At 43.8% G+C, this 18,471-nt stretch overlaps 1 protein-coding gene across 10 annotated transcripts in view; it reads right to left on the bottom strand.

Moving 5' to 3' along the window:
* PPFIBP1 (PPFIA binding protein 1) overlaps positions 1-18,471 on the bottom strand; it is a 185,667-nt gene that overhangs the window by 75,790 nt on the left and 91,406 nt on the right. For 9 of the 10 annotated variants that reach the window (XM_014607328.3, XM_059726613.1, XM_059726615.1 and 6 more), the window contains 4 exons: positions 17,520-17,725; positions 8,545-8,631; positions 6,236-6,349; positions 5,275-5,406 (listed from right to left, as the gene is read on the bottom strand). In XM_014607328.3, the coding sequence (XP_014462814.1) occupies positions 5,275-5,406; positions 6,236-6,349; positions 8,545-8,631; positions 17,520-17,725 (539 nt within the window). The remainder of the gene's footprint in view (positions 1-5,274; positions 5,407-6,235; positions 6,350-8,544; positions 8,632-17,519; positions 17,726-18,471) is intronic. The other variant, XM_059726618.1, reaches the window with a different exon arrangement.

Here is an 18,471-nt window from a genome sequence, read left to right as displayed (position 1 = left end):
GTATTGGTGTAGGCTGGACAGGTTTCCAGGCACAGCTCCCACTTGAACCCTTGCTGGAGGACTCTGACAAATCGACTGCTCCCACGGAGTTTGCTAGGCTCCGCGGGTCCAGTTAAGTTGGGTTCGAAAAGTTTCCCCGGAGTTATTCAGGCTCCGCGGGTCTGATAAGTTTTCCCCGGAGTTTGCTAGGCTCCGCGGGTCCGAAGTTACAGGAAAGGGATACGCCTAGGATTGCACTCAGCGACGGGGAGAGGCGAGAAGCGAAAGCTCCGTAGACTCGGTTCTATTGCCTCTATTGCCTACTTATGGGAGGCGCGTCGGGTCCGCAGCACTTGGAGATCTTCACACAGAATCTCTCTCGTCCTCCCTCCTCCGGCTTGGGCGGAAACGACCCAAGCCTTATGTACGGCTAGCAAGCCAATCGCTAGCTGCCACGTGTGCCTATATTAGGAATGGGCCAATAACATGGCGCGGATCCTAATACAAATGGCGGGAACTTCTTTACAACGTGCATCACTACAATGCAAGAAAGAGATGCACACTGCAAAGAAGCTGTAATCTGGCGGGAAATCCCCCGTTGCACCAGAGTTCTCTCTAGCAGCAGAGAACTCTACCGTGCAAAGAAAGCGACAAATTGGCGGGAAATAATTTAGCGGTGCCGAAGCACGCACACGAACAAAAAATCACAACTTTGGGTTGTGACAGTGGGGGGAGGGAAAGGGGTGTCTATTAATTTCACTACAGAACCTCCTATCTCTCCATTCTTCTGCATTCCTTCCCCAGCTCGTTTTAATCATGATTCTACTAAGAGCTACTGGAATGGGTTGCTGTTGGGGTATTTTCAGGCTGGCACGCACATTTCCCCGGCTAGTGATGTAAACTACACTCATGAGAACCAACCATTACAGTGCTTTAGGACACACTATCAGAACTGTAGCATTGTGGTTAGCCGTTAGTCAAGTTAGGCAGAAGGAAGGGCAGGGTGGCACCTTAATTATTTGCTTCAGAGAGGCATGAGCTTCTGTAGGGACAGCATCTGACTGTTGCCTACAAAAGCTCCTGCCTCTCTGAACCAATTAGTCTCCACAGGCATTTTTACAGATGTATGTGTCGCGGCGCCAGGTGGTTTGAAAAGTGCGCAGTGCTGAGACGCATGCAGTTGTATAAGCAGTGAAATTCGCATCACCACAGGAAATGGCAGCAGTGGGTTTTGGAACTAAAATACCTTGGAGGTGCTTTAGTTCAAAAGTGCACTGCTGTAATTTTCTGTGTGCTGACATACATTTTGCCACTTATAGAACTGTACACGGCGCAGTGCAGTTCACCTGAGGTTGCGTGCGAAGCAGACTTCATGAACTGAGTCTGTTCCGAAGTGGCAGCTCTCTGGTACATCCCAGGAAAAAAAAGTAGGTGTATAAATGCCCCAAGGTGTCACCCGGCCCTACCTTCTGCCCGACTACCACAGAAAAATGTGATAGTGTTTGAACCCTGAAGATCTCACCTGGGGAGGGCAGTTTTACCTTTTAGCTGTGGCTCCACAGATGGTCTGGCTGTGAACTCCTTTCCCAAACTCTCTAGTATTTTGTATAATGCAAGCACTGAGGTAAATTTCTCTCGTTGTTGAAAAGACCACATTCTGAAGCAATTTTGGACAACTTCCAACAAAAATACAGTCATGTTGGAAGAGAATACAGTATAGAGCCAAAATGATGATAAAGAGGGATACAAATGGTGAGATGCTTGTATGCCAAAACTATGACCAGACTAAATTATTTAATAAAGAAAAAATAATAATTCAGTCCTAATTTGACATCACTGGATAGAGAAGACTGAAGGATTAGAAGTTTAGCACATTTATACATATATAATTTTTTCCAGTGATGCACTGGAGACCCGCTGCTTCGCCTGCTCCACAAGCAAGCTGAGGGAAACTGCGCTGTGCAGCATGCAGTTGTATAAGTGGCAAAACGTGCATCAGCGTGCAGAAAATGGGGGTGGTGCAGTTGAACTAAAGCACCTCCAAGCTGTTTTAGTGCAAAAGTGCGCTGCCGCTATTTTCTCCACACTGATGTGCAGCACCGAATGCTTTTCAAAGCACCCAGCGCTGTGACATGTACATGTGTAAAAATGCCCTTAATTGTGGAAATAAAGTCTACACAGAACTATTAAAAGGAGGTATCCACAGGCAGAAAGAGGGAGATTCATGAATATGAGAAAACAGCTTCCAAATGGGGGCAAGGAGAAGTCATATATTTAAGTAAAAACTGGAAAACTGTATGCTTGTGTGGGATTTAATTCAGTCTGTATTTTGAGAACAGCCAACGTTTTGTTGAAGCTCGTTTTTTCAAATTAACAGCAAACAAGATATTAAACTGTGATTTAAAAAAAAAAAAAATCACACCTGGAAGCATATGATTTATATTGAATTCTATTGATACAAAATTGACAAACAAAGATGCCCTACACAATGGGTCTCACAGAAATAACACTCTCAATAATGAGGATTTTATTTAAATCCATTAACTGACCACCAAAAAAATCCTTGCTCTGTTTTTATCATAGTTCTAACAGAGCCAGACTTAAAAAGATTTAAGAATAAAATGTTTCATTATTCCGAGACAACTCTTTTACCATGAGACAGATAATAACATGATTTTTAGCCAAAAGAATTACCATTTCTCTTCAACTATTAGAAAATAATATTGTTTATATATCCAGGCTGCAATCTACAAAAGGATAAGCTACATACCACCTCCTCCCCACAGCCAGTTGGTTTTAGGAGTTTATATGTTAGACATTTGGTAATAACTGCAGCAGCCAATTGTTCTCTTAATGGGACAGAAATTAAGACGCTCTACTTCTTCAAAGCAGTGTTGCCAGGTGTACAATTAACTCAATCCTTGTATGATGTATAATCAGTAACAGTAAAAGTGCTCAAAATGTACAACAATTTTTGAGGCAGCTAAATGATGCAATATATGCAAAAACCCAAGTCATTCTCAAGGAGTTTTAACTGATTTTTGGGCTTGCTGTCAGCACTTGCTTATGACTGCTTGCCTAAAATAAAGAAATACTTTAACTGACAACTCAGTTCTCACTCACTAACTGCCAAATACAGTGAGCAATATAAAGTAAAGTAAATACGAAGGCTTATTTGCATATTTTCCAGTGTATGATAGTTTTTCAGCAAATACAATAATTTTGAGCTTCCAATATGATAATTTAATATTTAAGATCTGGCAACACCGCTTCAAAATAAGCAATAGGATAGACAGCTGGGGGCCTCACTTCCTACCAATGATTGCCCTGTTCCTGTGTCCATGGACTTTGTATCATCTGTGGCTTTTTTTCTTCTCCACATTCACATATTCTCTCCACGTTTCCCTGGTTTTGCTATGTGTTTGCACATGAATAGTTACAGCACAAAAAGTTTTAGGATAGGATTTCTCAAAAGCTTTCAACGTTGGCGAAACTCTGCTCTCACTACAGTTAGCCAATCATTAATTAATGAATGAATTAGGCCAGCACTGACCTTTTGAATATCATATTGATTTCAGTGAGAGTCAGACATCTGAACATCTTTCAGAATATGGGCTCAAACTTTATGACCAGGAACAGGTGGATCATGAAATAAAAACATTTTATTAACTCAGCAGTAGTTCTACATTGCCTTTTCTTTTTTTCTTAAAGGAAAGAATATTTTAGTAATAGTTTATTAGTTCTGGTAAAAAAGGTCTTATAAGTAAAACTGTTGTAGTCTTAGTTACTGCAATTAATAAGATTGCATTTAAATGCAATCTAAGTAACTTCATTGTCATAAAAACATATTAGGCATATTTGGAGACATTTAAAAAAAAAAAAAAAATCAGGTTATTCACAGCTACCATGCAGGAAAGCTTTATGCACAGAGCCTACAATTAGAGTTAATGATGTGCAAAAATCACCTCTTGATCCCTATACTGTAACCTCTTTTCCTGAAACAGTACTAGTTCCACCTCCACTTTATTCATCTGTTGCCTGAGTTGAGCTATTGTGTCATGGCGTGACTGTAGCACAATGAAAGATGGGATAACAGCAAATATTGGGAAGACTACAATCACATAAAGAGATGACGAGACTACTGAATAATTGATTTTGTTATTGGTTTTGGAAAACCTTCATTTAAGAGACCAAGTGATGCTTAGAGGCAGACACGTAATGAAATTCGCATTTGCTGTTGATGCTTACATTTTAACCCATCGCTTAAACTGCTCAGTGAGGGTGTGATGCTGTAAGGATCAGAGCTTATCTTATGGTGTTATGCTTTTTCATTAGGTAATGGATTTCACATTTTACCATCACTTCATTGAATTAAAAAAATGTTTCTGTCTGGGAGTCCAAAATAACAGCTAGTTACAATTTGGCTAAGCCTCTACAGCACTAAAGCTATCTTGAAGAATTCCATCTATGTTTGCCACCTGGCAAATCTCATTTCTACAACAGTGGTGTGTCTGATGCTTGTCTGAGCTGGTAAGTTGTTGTTAAGGCAGTAATAATCATTCAGATAACTGGGATCAGACTGGAGGGGATAAGGTAATAGAACTTGATGTAAACTCTGTTCACAGCTCCAGATATGTTTATATTAGAATAAAGGAGCTACACTTCACAACACCAACTACTGCAAGGGTCATAAAAAGCCTTTAGAATCAGCCCAACATTTAAGTGAGACTTACTTCCTTGAATGGCATTATTGTTACCCTTTCTTCCTGCAGATTAATTCACATTTGGAATTTTTCTTTGCAATCTTAAGGAGCAAAAACTCAAGTTTTCTTTTATAAAAAAAGGAGAGCCTAACATTCTCTTCTTTACCTTATGCAATTACCAGAAAGTTGTTACCACCTGTGTATGTTGGCACCATCTGATCACAGGAGTTATTATGCAACAGACCAGTGATCTAGAGAAAGCAGAGCCAAGGGCTGCGATTCTCCCTGATCCTGCTCTTTAAAAGAGCAAAGAACTCTCAGCGAGATACTATACATGATACATCTGTCTCTCACTGAATCAGACCATCAAGCTTTTCAGCTTAAGAACCACGTGCTTAGAACCTGACTTTGGAAGTTCTCTTTCCAAAACAGAGTTTCCCCAAGCAAAAGGAACTTTTTTTCCTTAAAAAGAAAACACGTGAACATTAAAGATTAACTCCTCCCATTACCTGTAAAAAAAGTCCTGCTGCTTGTTTCAGGAAACATGAAGCCACATGCAGGCTTAAAGGATCAATTCAACTGCTTTACTCACCTCTGTGTCTCTGAATCTAACTTCATAGTCTGATCTGTCCTTCTCTACAGAGGTTAGCTTTAGCTTCAAATTGGAAATTTCTGCCATAAGATCCAGTTTCTGTGTTTCAAGGGATGTTCTGCTCAATAGCTCCTGATTCAGAATTAAGAGGAACAGAATAATTCATCATTTTTTTTTAATTACATGTTAGCAGAATACAAAGGTAGATCCCAGAAACAGAAAGAGGTCTTTTAGATAATAAATCAAGAAAATCCTTTACCCAGGATACTCACCCCAGCCAACTCAATCTTTCATCCAGCCAGCCTCTCACACCTCAGACAGAAGTCTCTACCTGTAATACTGGGTCACCTAAGGATGACCAGGAAGGCCCAATTCTACCCCTCAGGAAAAGCTGTGAACAATGGACATCCATAGTTCCCAACAAACTCTTTTAGTTTAGTCTTGCAAACTCTGCCAGTCAGTAGCAACTGAAAGAGATGATCTTGGAACAACTTATGGCAAGTAGAACTATAGGTGACTCTCTTCAAATCCACCTGGATGTGTCCAAGATTATGGATTGCTCTTGCTGTCTTGCTGCCAGGCCAGGAATGCCCCATCCAAAAGGCCTATTCCCATTATAGAGAGCAGCAAAGCATGCCATTTATAATAAATAGGAGCCCCAAAAGAGCTAGCTAAGGCTTCAATTCAACTCCCATGGAAGTCATTAACAGAACTCCAGTAAGAGTTTTACTAAATTCTGTTCTGCAGAATAGGGCTGATGTAACTAAGAATTAGAGCATTTTTAACAAATAAAGTGGGAAGGTAAACAAAGGAGCTATCACTGCCGTGCCATGCGGAAGATTTCAAGATCTTGTACTAAATTATACCAGTCTAACTAAAGCAGACCAAACTATACAATTTAGTACCACAACACATCTAATAAGCAGAAAGAAATGCAATTGCTCTTGCTTCCTCACAATACCTGTTGTAGCATCTCTTCTGTGGCATTCAGCTTCTCCCTGTGTTCCTCTAGACAGAACTCCAAATCTCGAATCTTTTCTCCCTGAGCCTCCACTTGATCAGTAAGCACGCTTACCTGTACAGTAGTGACATATGGACATACATAACTACTGCAAATTTACATCATTCCTAAGGACCTGAAGGCTCGCATATAAACAACATGGGGCTCTCATCCACAGTTCAATTACAACACGAGCAGTCCACAGCATGGGAAGTTTCAGAAACGTAGACAATATCTACATTTGCCCACTACAATTTCAGAACAATTTTTGGTAGGCAAGTTCCCCTGGCCCAAAGCTTGTAATTTAGCTAGGATTGAACTCCTCTTCTGAAATAGTAATTTCAATAGCAGTGGGATCTTAGATGTGCACAGTGACTAAGTTCTCGCTTTATAATATTGTCTGGAAAGCTGCATGAAAAAACTTTGAGAATCAGGTACTCCCATTGCATCAGTATCAAATAAGGCTTAGTTATGAACCAAGAGTGCCCTTGTTGCAAAGAAGATTAATGGCACACTCAGCTGCATTAGCAGGAGTGCTGTCAGCACATCAAGAAAAGTGGTTATACCCCTCTATTCAGCATGGGAGAGGCCACATCTGGAGTACTATGTCCAATTTTGGGCTCCCCACTACAGAAAGGACGTAGACAAATAGGAGAGAGTCCAGCAGAGGACAAAAAATGGCTAGGGGGTTCAGGCACATGACTTCTGAGGAGAGGCTGAGGGAACTGGGCTTATTTAGTCTGGAGAAGAGAAGACTGGGTGTGGGATTTAATAGCAGCCTTCAACTACCTAAACTGGGGTTACAAAGAGGATGGAGTTAGACTGTTTGCAGTGGTGCCCGATGACACAACAAGGAGCAATGGTCTCAAGTTACAGCAAGGGAAGTTTAGGTTGGATATTAGGAAAAACTCTCTCTCACTAGAAGAGTAGTAAAGCACTGGAACAGGTTACCCAGAGAAGTTGTGGAATCTTCATTCTCGGAGGTTTTTAAAACCTAGCTAGACAAAGCCCTGGCTGGGATGATATACTTGGGAACAGGGAGCAGTCTTGCTCGAGCAGGGGGTTGAACTAGATGACCTCCTGAGGTCTCTTCCAACCCTAATTTTCTATGCTTGTAAACTAAATAAATAATAGAAAGCCCATAATTATGCCTCACGCATCCCACCGTAAGCAAGGTCAATATGGGTTGTGTACACATGTTCAAATAATCTGGGGCAATTCTTCCAGGTTTGCTTTTCTAGTAAAAATATTACCTGGAGATGTCTGAACAGACATTTGAAGGTTAAGCCCCTGAGGAGCAAAGCTAACAATTGATGTGGCACAGCCAGGGGCCTCTTGTGCACACATCTCTGAGTGCTCTGGTGTCTCCCTCAGTCTGTCTAGAGACAGAAATGTACAAAGAAGCCCTAATTAGCTGATCCAGCTGGCTCAGGATCAACCGGTGTCTACCTACAGTACAATGTGGGAATCATGAAGGGGGTATGTTTTGCTTCCTCCTCAGCTGGAGCAGTAGAGTCCAGCCCAAACGACACGCTGTGTTCCATGGCGGAGGAGCCAGGAGCAAAGCACTCTGGGATGCTGAATGACTGTTGTGGCTTCTCTCAGACATCTGCTTTCCCAGGAGAAACTCTCCTGGGAGCCATTTAAACCTGATTGTTCCTGGGTTATTTTTCTTCCAGAGTGGTTTTTGTCCTGGAAGAAAAGTCGCAAACATCTTCTGTACACTTGTGGTTTCTCCTAGGAGAGCAGCAACTCTCCCAGGAGAAACTGAATGTCTATATATGACCATGATGTCCACTCTGAAGAGCTGACAATTTTCTGACAGATGTATCATATGAGGATAATAGAAACAAAGGGGAGGTTAAGGAATGGAAGACCATTAATCATCATGAAGATTATGCGGAATAAATCACTGGTACTCCATGGGCCAGACTGCTCCCAATCCTTGAGCTAGCATTACAGTATAGATAAGCAAATAGGGCCCACTTGTGTAATGTTTTAGTAGTCAATAAAGAAGAGGTTCTTAAGGAATATGAAAGAAACATAGTGGCCTCATGGATAAGGTCAGGTAACAATTAAATATAGGCTTGTCTACACATGGAGTGGACACTCAATCTTACTGAAATTTAAAGTCACACTCTATGTTAACCTAGTTCAACTTTCTCAAAAAACAAGCTCTACGACCACAAGCCAAGATGGTATGACTCCAAGCAAATATTCAATTCTTTAACCATTTAAAGCAACCAACCTGTAAACAAGAGAATGCTTACTTGCAAAACAAGAGATTCCTTATCATTTTCCAACCGTGCTAGCCTTTCTTGATATACATCACCACTACCAGATATATGTCCATTAGTCTGAAAAAAAGAGAACATCAAGTTTATCTCCTATTGTAGTAAGCATTGTTTGCTGACATAATTTTAAAAAACTGTGCCCCAGGATCTCTAGCTAAATACAATATTACTAGTCACCACAAGAAAGACAGCTAAAATATAATAGTTATGGGCTAGGTGCTCAGCTCTGTAAACTGAGGTAAAGTGAAGTCAGAGGAACTAGGCTGACTTGCATCATCTGAGAATCTGGCTGCACCGATTCAAATTTTTGTTGTTGTTGCTGAAAATCCATTGATTTCAAGTTATGACAGAACATTTGGCCCACTGGGGATACATGGGCATTTTAATGACATATGGAGAAATATATTAATGAAAAAAGGAAAAAAAAAAAAATAGCAAATACATAGGCTCTACATTTCTGTAGCAATATGAAAGAACCTTATATTTACTCATCTTTGAGGTTCATTTCATTAGGCAACCTTTAAGAATACCTAGGTATACACTTGCCCATATATTTATTAGAAACAAAATTACATAGCTGTGTTAATTTGCACAGTTAAAAAACATATTTTGCTCTAACACTTTCCAGCCACAATGAGGGTTACCATATAAAGAAACAAACAAGAAAAGAACGTCACAGATCAGGACAAGAAAATACTGGGACGGGATTAAAAGAAGGGAAGGTTGAAATTGGTCTTCTGTAACTAAATTCCTCAAATTTGTTTACTGCACATAAGGCATTTTTAAGCCTGCATGCTTCATGGGTAGGGATCTACCTAAATCGTACTGGAAGCACACTGTGCAGTGGCTCCTTTATCCTTGTTTTTTTTGCTGTGCACCCCCACCTGCTGCTGATTGGTGGAGGGGCCTCAGCCATTCTTCTGATTGGTTGGGAGGCAAAAACTGTGGTTTTAAATATGCCACTGTTTTTGCCTCCTGCCTAATCAGCAAGTGGCAGGGCCACCAGGGCCCCTCCACCAATCAGCAGCAGGAGGCAAAAATAGCGGCATATTTAAAACAAGATTGAAGGAGCTGCTGCACAGTGCACTTCCAGCACAATTTAGGTAGAACCCTACTCACAGTACCATGCTAAGGCATACCTACAAAGAGAAGAATATCCCAACAAAAACAAAAAACTTCACCATATGGGGAAAAATATTTTAGATAAATTATTTGTTTCTTTTGTGTAGTCTCTCCATTTCTGAACAATGTATTGTATGGTAAAACAAACAAAAAAACAACAAATAAAATATACCCCTACTTGTCAGATGCATTCTACTATGCCTTATCAAACCTATGCAATCTAAACACGCCCCTTTAAACTGCTTCTGTCCGGCTATAAACAGACATCGTCCTTAGAGCAGGATCAGTTGTGCCAGGATGTGTCCTAGCACAGACGATCAACTTGGCAACACAGACATTTCCCACCGTCCCACAGGGTTGGGCCCCTGCCGCTTCTGGGGCTTCAAAGGGCCAATACTGCAGGACAACCACAAATGAGGAAACTGACTTGGAGTGTAGCTCTGCAAAGGAGAGAATCCATAATCTTGGAGACATGGAGGTCAACTGAAGAGAGTTATCAATGGTTCTGTTTGCCACCAATTGTTTCAAGACGACCTCTGTCAGTTGCTGCTGAATGGCAGAGTTTGCAAGGTTAAACTAAAAGTTTATGGCGGGAATTATAAATGTCCTCAGGGTTCCCTCAATTGCAGAGGCACACCCCACAAATTGGGGCATGGCAGCACAATACATCTGCCTGGGGAATCCCCTCCCAGAGGGGAAACCAGGGCAGGCAATCCCAGGGCTATAGGGGCCCAGTCATAATACCCCTGCAGGAGAATTCATGGACCACACAGGGTTAGGCCCTCAAAAGCATGGCAGCACCTGGCAGGTAGACTAGAGAGTGTGGGTAGCTCAGAGGTGCTTGAACTCTCCCACCATAAAGCAAACAGATGTCTACTGGAAAAAAAAAAAAAAAAACAGCACAAATGTTAACTACCTATTGGTGTGGTCACAAGTTTGGGCATTTGTGCCATGACAAAGTGCACGGATATCTGTTGCTTGGCCTTTGTAGCACAATAAAAATGTTATGATGGCAAAAAGGTGACGTCTGTTTCTGGCCTCTCAGACCAAGGGGGGGGGGGAAAAAAAAGATTAAATGTGTTGCGATGAAACTGCAAACACAGCAGGAAAATGAGCTATATGACAGACCAATCTACTGTAATGATTGCGAAAGAAAAACAAACTATCCAAAACTGAGAGCAAAATTTAGCTTTGGTCATCCTCAAAGTAATCCCAAAGTAATTTATGAAGCAAGCATTCTTCCCATCATCACATAAAGCATTTGGAAAATTTAGAGAACCTGATCCAAAACTGAGTACAGTCAACAGAAAACCAGTTCTTGTGTTGATTCTTAATATTTAAGGGAGAAGGCTCACAGAACTACTACTACGGGTGTGTGAAACGGGCCATATTCGATTAGGGTTCGGCTCAATTTCAGAGGACAGTGATTTGATTAGTTGATTCAGATCACTGTCCCAATTCGATTCAGCCAAATCTGAATATGAAGATTTGATTCTGATTCGGAGAATCAGCGATTCAGCCAGACATAACTTTACATGTTTTTTGTACATATCTGGAGGTAGCAGGCGCAGCTCATGAACGCCGAGATGGTGGGGCAGATGGAACATCCCACAGGAGCGTAGGGGGGCCCCCCCCCGCATGCTTGGTGGCAGACCCGGAAGTACTTCTGGTCCACTGGTCTGCCACCGAGCACATGGGAGAGCCTCTCTCCTGCATTCCCCTGGCTCAGCAATCGGCCGCAGGGGCACCCCAGGTGCCCTCCCAGACCTAGGAGGCACCAGTTGCCAAGGCGAGGGCAGGGCCCCCCACACACTCCATGACAGACCTGGAATCGGACCGGAAGTGCTTCTGGTCCACTTCTAGGTCTGCCGCTGAACATGCTGGGGACTCCGCGACGCTCCCATGGGACACTCCATCCGCCCCACCATCTCAGTGTTCATGAGCTGCCTGGTACCTTGAGGTACATAGAAAAAAAAAACAAAAAAAAAAAAACAAAAAAAAAAAAAAAAAAAACACACAAATTAAGCTGTGTCTATGTTCAGATCATTGAATCTCTCTGAATCTAATCAGAGGCTTCCAATTTGATTCGGAGAGATTAATGGGTCTCCTGATTCTATTCGGATTCGGAGATTCAGCCACCAAATCTCTGCTGAATTGAAACAGAGACCGAAGCTTCACACAGCCCTAACTGTTAGCAGAATACGTATAACCTGGAGCCATGTTTTGAGAATCTTGCATACCACAGTAAATCACGAAGACATGCAATGCAAACCACTTCATCTAAAACAGGAAGAGATAAGTAGCTGCGTTAGTCTGAAGTCAGACAGAAGGCAGGTCAGGGGCACCTTAGAAGCTAACTGGTTTAGAAAGGCATAAGCTTTCATAGGGGACAACCTACCTCATAGCTGTTTCATAGCATCTGACAAAGTAGAATGTCCCCTACAAAAGTTTATGCCTCTCTGAATCAGTTAGTGTCTATAATGCCTTCCGTCTAAAATAGAAGGCAACCTGAAGCAGTCTCATAGACATGTTAACTGAAAAGCAAAGAAAAAGCAAAGCTGTTTGGTCATGCCTTAGAAAAGTCACGCTAAATACTACCAGCTTTGCTAGATTAGTGTACAGTGGCAGGCAGCCTGCCCCTTCTTGCCATGCAGAATTCTTCTGTGGGATGCCAGATTACCATAGCAGCATCTATCACATTCACAAGGAGGCAAGAACCCTTGCCAGTCTAACCCTTAAATCAGTAATAAGGGCCAGAAAACCATGCTCCATAGCATGAACAATGTGTGCCCCCGGCGGCTGGGGGGGAACGACGGGACGGGACGGGACACGGCTGTGGCAGGAGCTCAATAGTGGTAAGCGGGAGCTCCTGCAGACACCACCGACACCGGTCGGTGGCGGGGGGAAGGGAAGTGGTGAGCACCGACCAAGGGTTGGTGACCACCCGCAGACGCCACCAGCAGTGTCGACGGTGGCCAGCAGCGATCGCGGACTGCCTGCAGATGCCACCGGCAGTGTCAGTGGTGCACTGCCACACTCGGGGGGGTGCACATGCGCCCATGTGCACCCCCTACGTGTTACCCCTGCTCCATAGTACATTACAGCAGTGTATCATGATGCCCTGTGCCCAAAGAATTCAGGAATAACCTGCCAATACCAATTCTCCCACTGACTGGGCTGGGTTCCAAGATTTAGCCTTAGTCTGTGCGCTAGCATCGCCTGGAAATGAGCTGAAGACGATCAGGATTTTAAGCACAGAGGTAGATATAAAAAAACTTGGCAAAACAAGTGTTAAGGGTTGCCAAAGTAAATTCTAGTTAACTGCTAAATTGAAGGATTTCCTTTCAGGTCACAGGTGTCAAACTCATCTGGTCCCAGCATACTTTGCTTGGAGTGGCAGTCGTGCTACATGCTCTGGCCCCCCTGTACCACATGCAGTGCCTATTCTCCAGCCACTCTGGGATCTGTGCCACACAGCGCAAGTCCCAAACCAGCTGGAGTGGACTCTGGATCAGGTATGCTGAGGGAGAAAGAGGGAAAGGGGTCTGTGGGCCTGATTCAGCCCATGGGCTAGCCCCACACCACAGGAACACACCACGTCCCATGAGGGTCTGATCTAACCAAGAGAAAGCACCACGGACTAAGTGATGGGGTTCTACAGGCAGATCTGGTCCACAGGCTGTGTTTGACACTTTGTTTTAAATTATAACATTTTCTATATTGTACAGATAATACGAAGAGTAGATTTGCATACCCTGACTTTAAAGAATAACAATAACGGTCCCTAAAATTTCTCGCCGTTTAGTTTGCTCTAATTGGTTTATTTCCATTTGAAGTTCTAGCTGCCTCTGGTAATAATATGGAGCCCATTACTACAATAACCTGAATATCTGCACAATCTTTAATGCATATGTCTTAACACTACCCCTCTTCACATGGCAGAGTGAAGCTCCATGACCCACCTGGGGTCACTTACAAAGTTCTGGCCAAAGCAGGGACTTGAGCCCCGGCCTCCTAACTCCTGTATTAGTGCTCTAATCACTGATTACAGCAGAAAGAAAAGAAATAAAAAAAAAGTTGGGGTAGAAGGGAACAGGGCATACACAGGACCCCTCATATGAGAGAAGCATGGGGAATCTGGACAAGCCTCTGCTACAACAAACCCATTGGCAGGCAAGAATGGGAGACTAATGAAATGTGGGGTACACAGATGCCCTGGCATTGGGTAAGGAGTCCTTCACTAGAGAGGGATAACATGCAGCGATGATGGAGCCTCTGGTGGAGGCAATGGAGAAATAACAAAATGTACAATTCTGTTGGAAATGTTTTGGTCAGAGAAATGCCGCCTCCTCTAGGACAGACTGCGGCAAGTATTTAAATGGTGTATAACAATAGCATACATTTAGAAAACAACTTATTCAAGAGACAATCTATGATGGTTAAGTAGGAAGAACTGAGAGTCTGGTAATTCTGGCTTGCTCTAGGCAGCCTAAAAGTTATCTTCACACCAAGTTATCTTCACACATTTCCAGGACAGTGCAGACCCGGCTGGGTCCGTCCCACCTGGAGCAACATGCGGCTGAAGCTGGCTTCCCACGTGCTGCTGGTCGGACGGGGCGAGCCCAGCTGGGTCTGCACCGGCCAGCAGAAGTGGCAGTGGAGCCATGTGCCACTCAGAACTGACCAGCGCGGGTAGGGGGAAAATGCAGCTGAGCCCCTGCCGCTCCGGCTGGCTCCTCCTGTCCCGTGCAGCACACGGCTCGCCGCTACTTCTCCCTGGTGCTGACTGGGCCAAAGCTGTGGCCCAGCTGCTGCTTCCCCTCCCCAGTGCCAGCACAGCCCGACCCCACACAGTCCGAGCGACACAGCATGGCACAGCACGGGGAAAGTCTGCCCAACAGTCACTTTCCTGGGCCAACCTGCAGGGCAGGGCCTTTTCCAGTCCCGTGCAGCAAAGCAGAACCCGGCCCAGACACTGTTGCCCCTCACCGGCACCACAGGTTCCAGCCCAGCTCCCCCACCCCTCTCAAGCTGCAAATGTGGCCTGAGCCAGAGGCGGGGCAAGGCTAGCTGGGTCAGGCTGAGGTCAGGGTTGGTTGCCTCCCAAGCAGAACCCAAGGAAACAGCCTGAGGTTCTGCAGCCGGCAGCTGGTGCCGCCGGAAGCTTTTAGAGAGGCAGCCGCTATTACGTGGGTTTTGAAGGGGCTCTGTGGGCTGGAAGGAACCACATGCCTGCAGTGGCCCAAGTCAGAAACTGGGAGGTGCTAGAGCATACCAGCCTACTTGACTGAAGCAGACAGGTTGGGTCAATGCTAGCCTGCCCACCCTGTGAGGGGGGACTCTATGTAAAATGGGGTTAGTGATTTCATTTCAGTTCCTTGCAGGAGGGTATGTCTACAGCAGAAACCTGCCATCACCAATAGCACTCACTGGCTTCTTTAATGATAAAGATACACTAAAGACTGAATGGAGCAATGTGGACTGAACTATCGCCTGTCCTATACAGATGGCCCTTCCAGTGAAAGGATAATGTATTCTGGCAGACCTGTTTGACTATACTTGTCCTGCTGTTGCCCATGCATTATCTGCAGAGAATTTAATTTTTTGCTTTTTAAAAAAAAAACAAAAACATTTTTTTTTCCCAAACATACCATATGGAGAGCAAGTAAACATGCCCCGTGTTTATGTATCTAGTTACAACAGATACCATCAAGTCAAGCGGGGCCTGGGCTGGGAGGAGTCAGAAGCCAGCCCTGGCCCCACCCAAGCAGGCAGAGCAGTGGGGGAGCCAGCTCCATGCTGCTTCTGCTGCAACTGCCTGCTGTTGGTCCCTGGCCCCATAGCCCTGACAGCTCGGGGCAAGACCGGGGGACAAAAGGCACGAGTAGGGTGGAGGGGCTGTTGTGGGGGCAGTGAGGGGCACCAGCAGGGCTGTGGGAGGCACTGAGAGGTGTGAAGGACACCAGCAGGGCTGACCTCGTATTTCCAAAGCTGACACTGAGCTCCCATAATAGATATGCTTGTTATTGTACATAACAGACCTCAGAAAAGCTAGTTATACACCAAATTATATACTTCAAAGAACTGAATCCCACATCATTTCTATGGTTCTTCTCCCACCATTATGCACTGCTTTGGGCTTTGTGATCAGGGCCTGGTAGCTTGAGAAGTATATGAAAGCAAAAGCTACCTCAAAAACATAGCTCTCCTCTAGGAACCTTCAGTAAAAGAAAAGTTCAGTCATTCCAAACTATTCCATGACATCCATGGAGAGATGGCATAGAGATGTATGCACCACTAGGTGGCATCTGAAGTCAAAACAGAAGCAAATCCAATCAAGAAAAGCCTGACATTCTTCAGGGAAAAAAATCCAAAAACAGTGTCTATTTTTTGCACCCATAGACGGTAGCACGTAGAGTTGTGGATATAGTCTGAGGTACACTGGAACTGCCATGCTAGATCAGACCTGAAGTTCAGCTACTCTGTTTCATAGTGGTTAGGGTCGGAAGGGACCTGAACAGATCATCAGGTCCAACCCCCTGCCCCAAGCAGGAACGAGTGCTGGGGTCATAATACCCCAGCCAAACATCTATCCAGCCTCCTCTTGAAGACCCCCAAGGTAAGAGAGAGCACCACCTCCCTTAGGAGTCCATTCCAGAGCCTGGCAGTCCTAACTGTAAAGTAATGCCTCCTGATGTCCAGCCTGAACCTTCTCTCTAACAATTTGTGGCCATTATTCCTAGCAACCCCTGGTGGTGCCCAGGGGAACAGAGCCTCACCCAGTTGTGTCTGACAGTGGCCTGTACCAGATGCTTCAGAGGAAGCCGTCAAAACCAGGGCCGGCCCTATGCTGTGAAATCTGCGGCCACAGGGGACCCCTGTGTCCGGCCACTTGCCACCCTCCCCCCACTGCCGTCGACAGCTTCTTCAGCCGCTTGCCATTACCACCCCCCCCCCCAAACCACTGGCTTCTTTGGGGCAGGGAGCCCCAAAACTATTTCTTGCAGGGAACCTCAAAAAATTGTGGGCCGGCCCTGGCCAAAACCTCTCAACTAATCTGCCGCCATCACTAAGTGTCATCCTGCACTCTAATAATTAGAAATTGACTGAAATGTTGAAAGCACAATTCTTCATAAAAAGACTTTTTACCTTCTGTCAACAAGGCTTCTCTGAGACTTGTTGCCTTCTTGTAAACAAGGCCAGCACAAGTTGTTCCCATAAACCAGGGGAATCCTTCTGAAGTCCCCCTTTATATTTTGAACGCAAGATATCAGGTATGCAAAATTAGTGACCAGGTTGAAGCCTCTTCAAAAACATTGTCCTAAATTATATTTTTATATAAACTGAACGATTATTTTCTTGGCATTTTCCCAAGTGAAACTCCTCTACTGAATAATGCTAGCTTCTCAACCATGGCAATCACAAGGTATGGGGACGGCAACTACTAGGTACACCTGATGTAAATCTCAAATGACAAAAACTAAACAATCTATTTCCTCTTATCCTAAACCAATTTCAGAAAGTCTATGACAGATGTTGCCATTCTGAGTTTTCCTAAGAGATTATTAGCACTAATTAGGGCCAGGCAAGTATTTTCTATCAAAATTGCTTTTAATTTTTTTCATCTAAAAGATTTATATTAAGAATAAGAACTGCTTCCTAATGTATATTTCCTTTTTCAAATTAAAAAAAAAAAATCATATTTACTAAAAAGTTTTTCTGATCTAGAAGAAAGTCTGTAGCATCCAGTAGAGCATCATGGGAAAGGTAGCTCAGCCCCACTGAATAAGTAAAAGATGCATCATAAGAACATCAAGATAATACTGTACCATTTGACTCTGAAGCCATTCAATCAGTGTTTCTGCTGTTGAATCTGGGACTTGACATCGCAACCCTTCTCTTTCATCTGCTTCCATCATCTCCAATAAGCCACGCAAATCCTCCACAAGGTGCAGTGCTCGCAGGCTCCCCATGAATGGGGACGTAGGAGACTGACAATCAAATATGCCATTGGAAAACTCCAAAGCCTTGGAGCCTAGGGTAAGGCAAGTTAAAGGGACAACAATTACATTAGATAAACAACAAAAGAAAACCAAGAAAGGAACCAATCTGAACTGCTATAATGCAACTGGGAGATTAAACTCGTAGGTGGTTTCTTAGTGCCAAGTTTTTGTTTTCAGCAGAACAAAGACTTGAACCTGAACTTTAAAACCCCACATTTCAAGAGTTTTTGGATGTATGATTATTTTCACATTAGAAAGTAACCATAGAAGGTTTTTGGCTGACGTGTAAACTTACCATTAGGACATCCATTGTATGCTCATACACAAGCATGGAGGCTGCTCCAATGCACTGTAATTACAGGGTATCAGAGCAGATTCGATTAATTGAATCTGCTGGAGCATGGTAATTACGGCGCTCCAGCCAGCCTCCGCATCTTGTGCATCAGCATCCCCACGCTACAAAATGGCAGCTGCGGTGCTTAAACTAAAGCTCATTCAATGAGCTTTAGCTCAAGCATCCCCATCACCATTTTGAAGCACAGGTATGCTAATACACAAGATGCTATGGCAGTTTAATTAGAGCAGCTCTCAATTTAATTAAAGCACCACCTCCCCCCCACACACACAGCATGTGTAAAAGTGTCCTTTTACTTGCATGTTTTCTACAATTTTAACCCACAGTAAATTCAACAAAACATATGCAGGCTGATCTGACAGCCTTGTAACAGATACATATACCAATATAGAGCATACAGGAGTTCTAGGCAAAAACTGATCA

The sequence above is a fragment of the Alligator mississippiensis genome, chromosome 4, assembly GCF_030867095.1.
Source record: "Alligator mississippiensis isolate rAllMis1 chromosome 4, rAllMis1, whole genome shotgun sequence".
Lineage (NCBI taxonomy): Eukaryota > Metazoa > Chordata > Crocodylia > Alligatoridae > Alligator > Alligator mississippiensis.
Note: the sequence above shows the minus strand (reverse complement) of the source record. Positions and strands in the feature narration are given on the sequence as shown.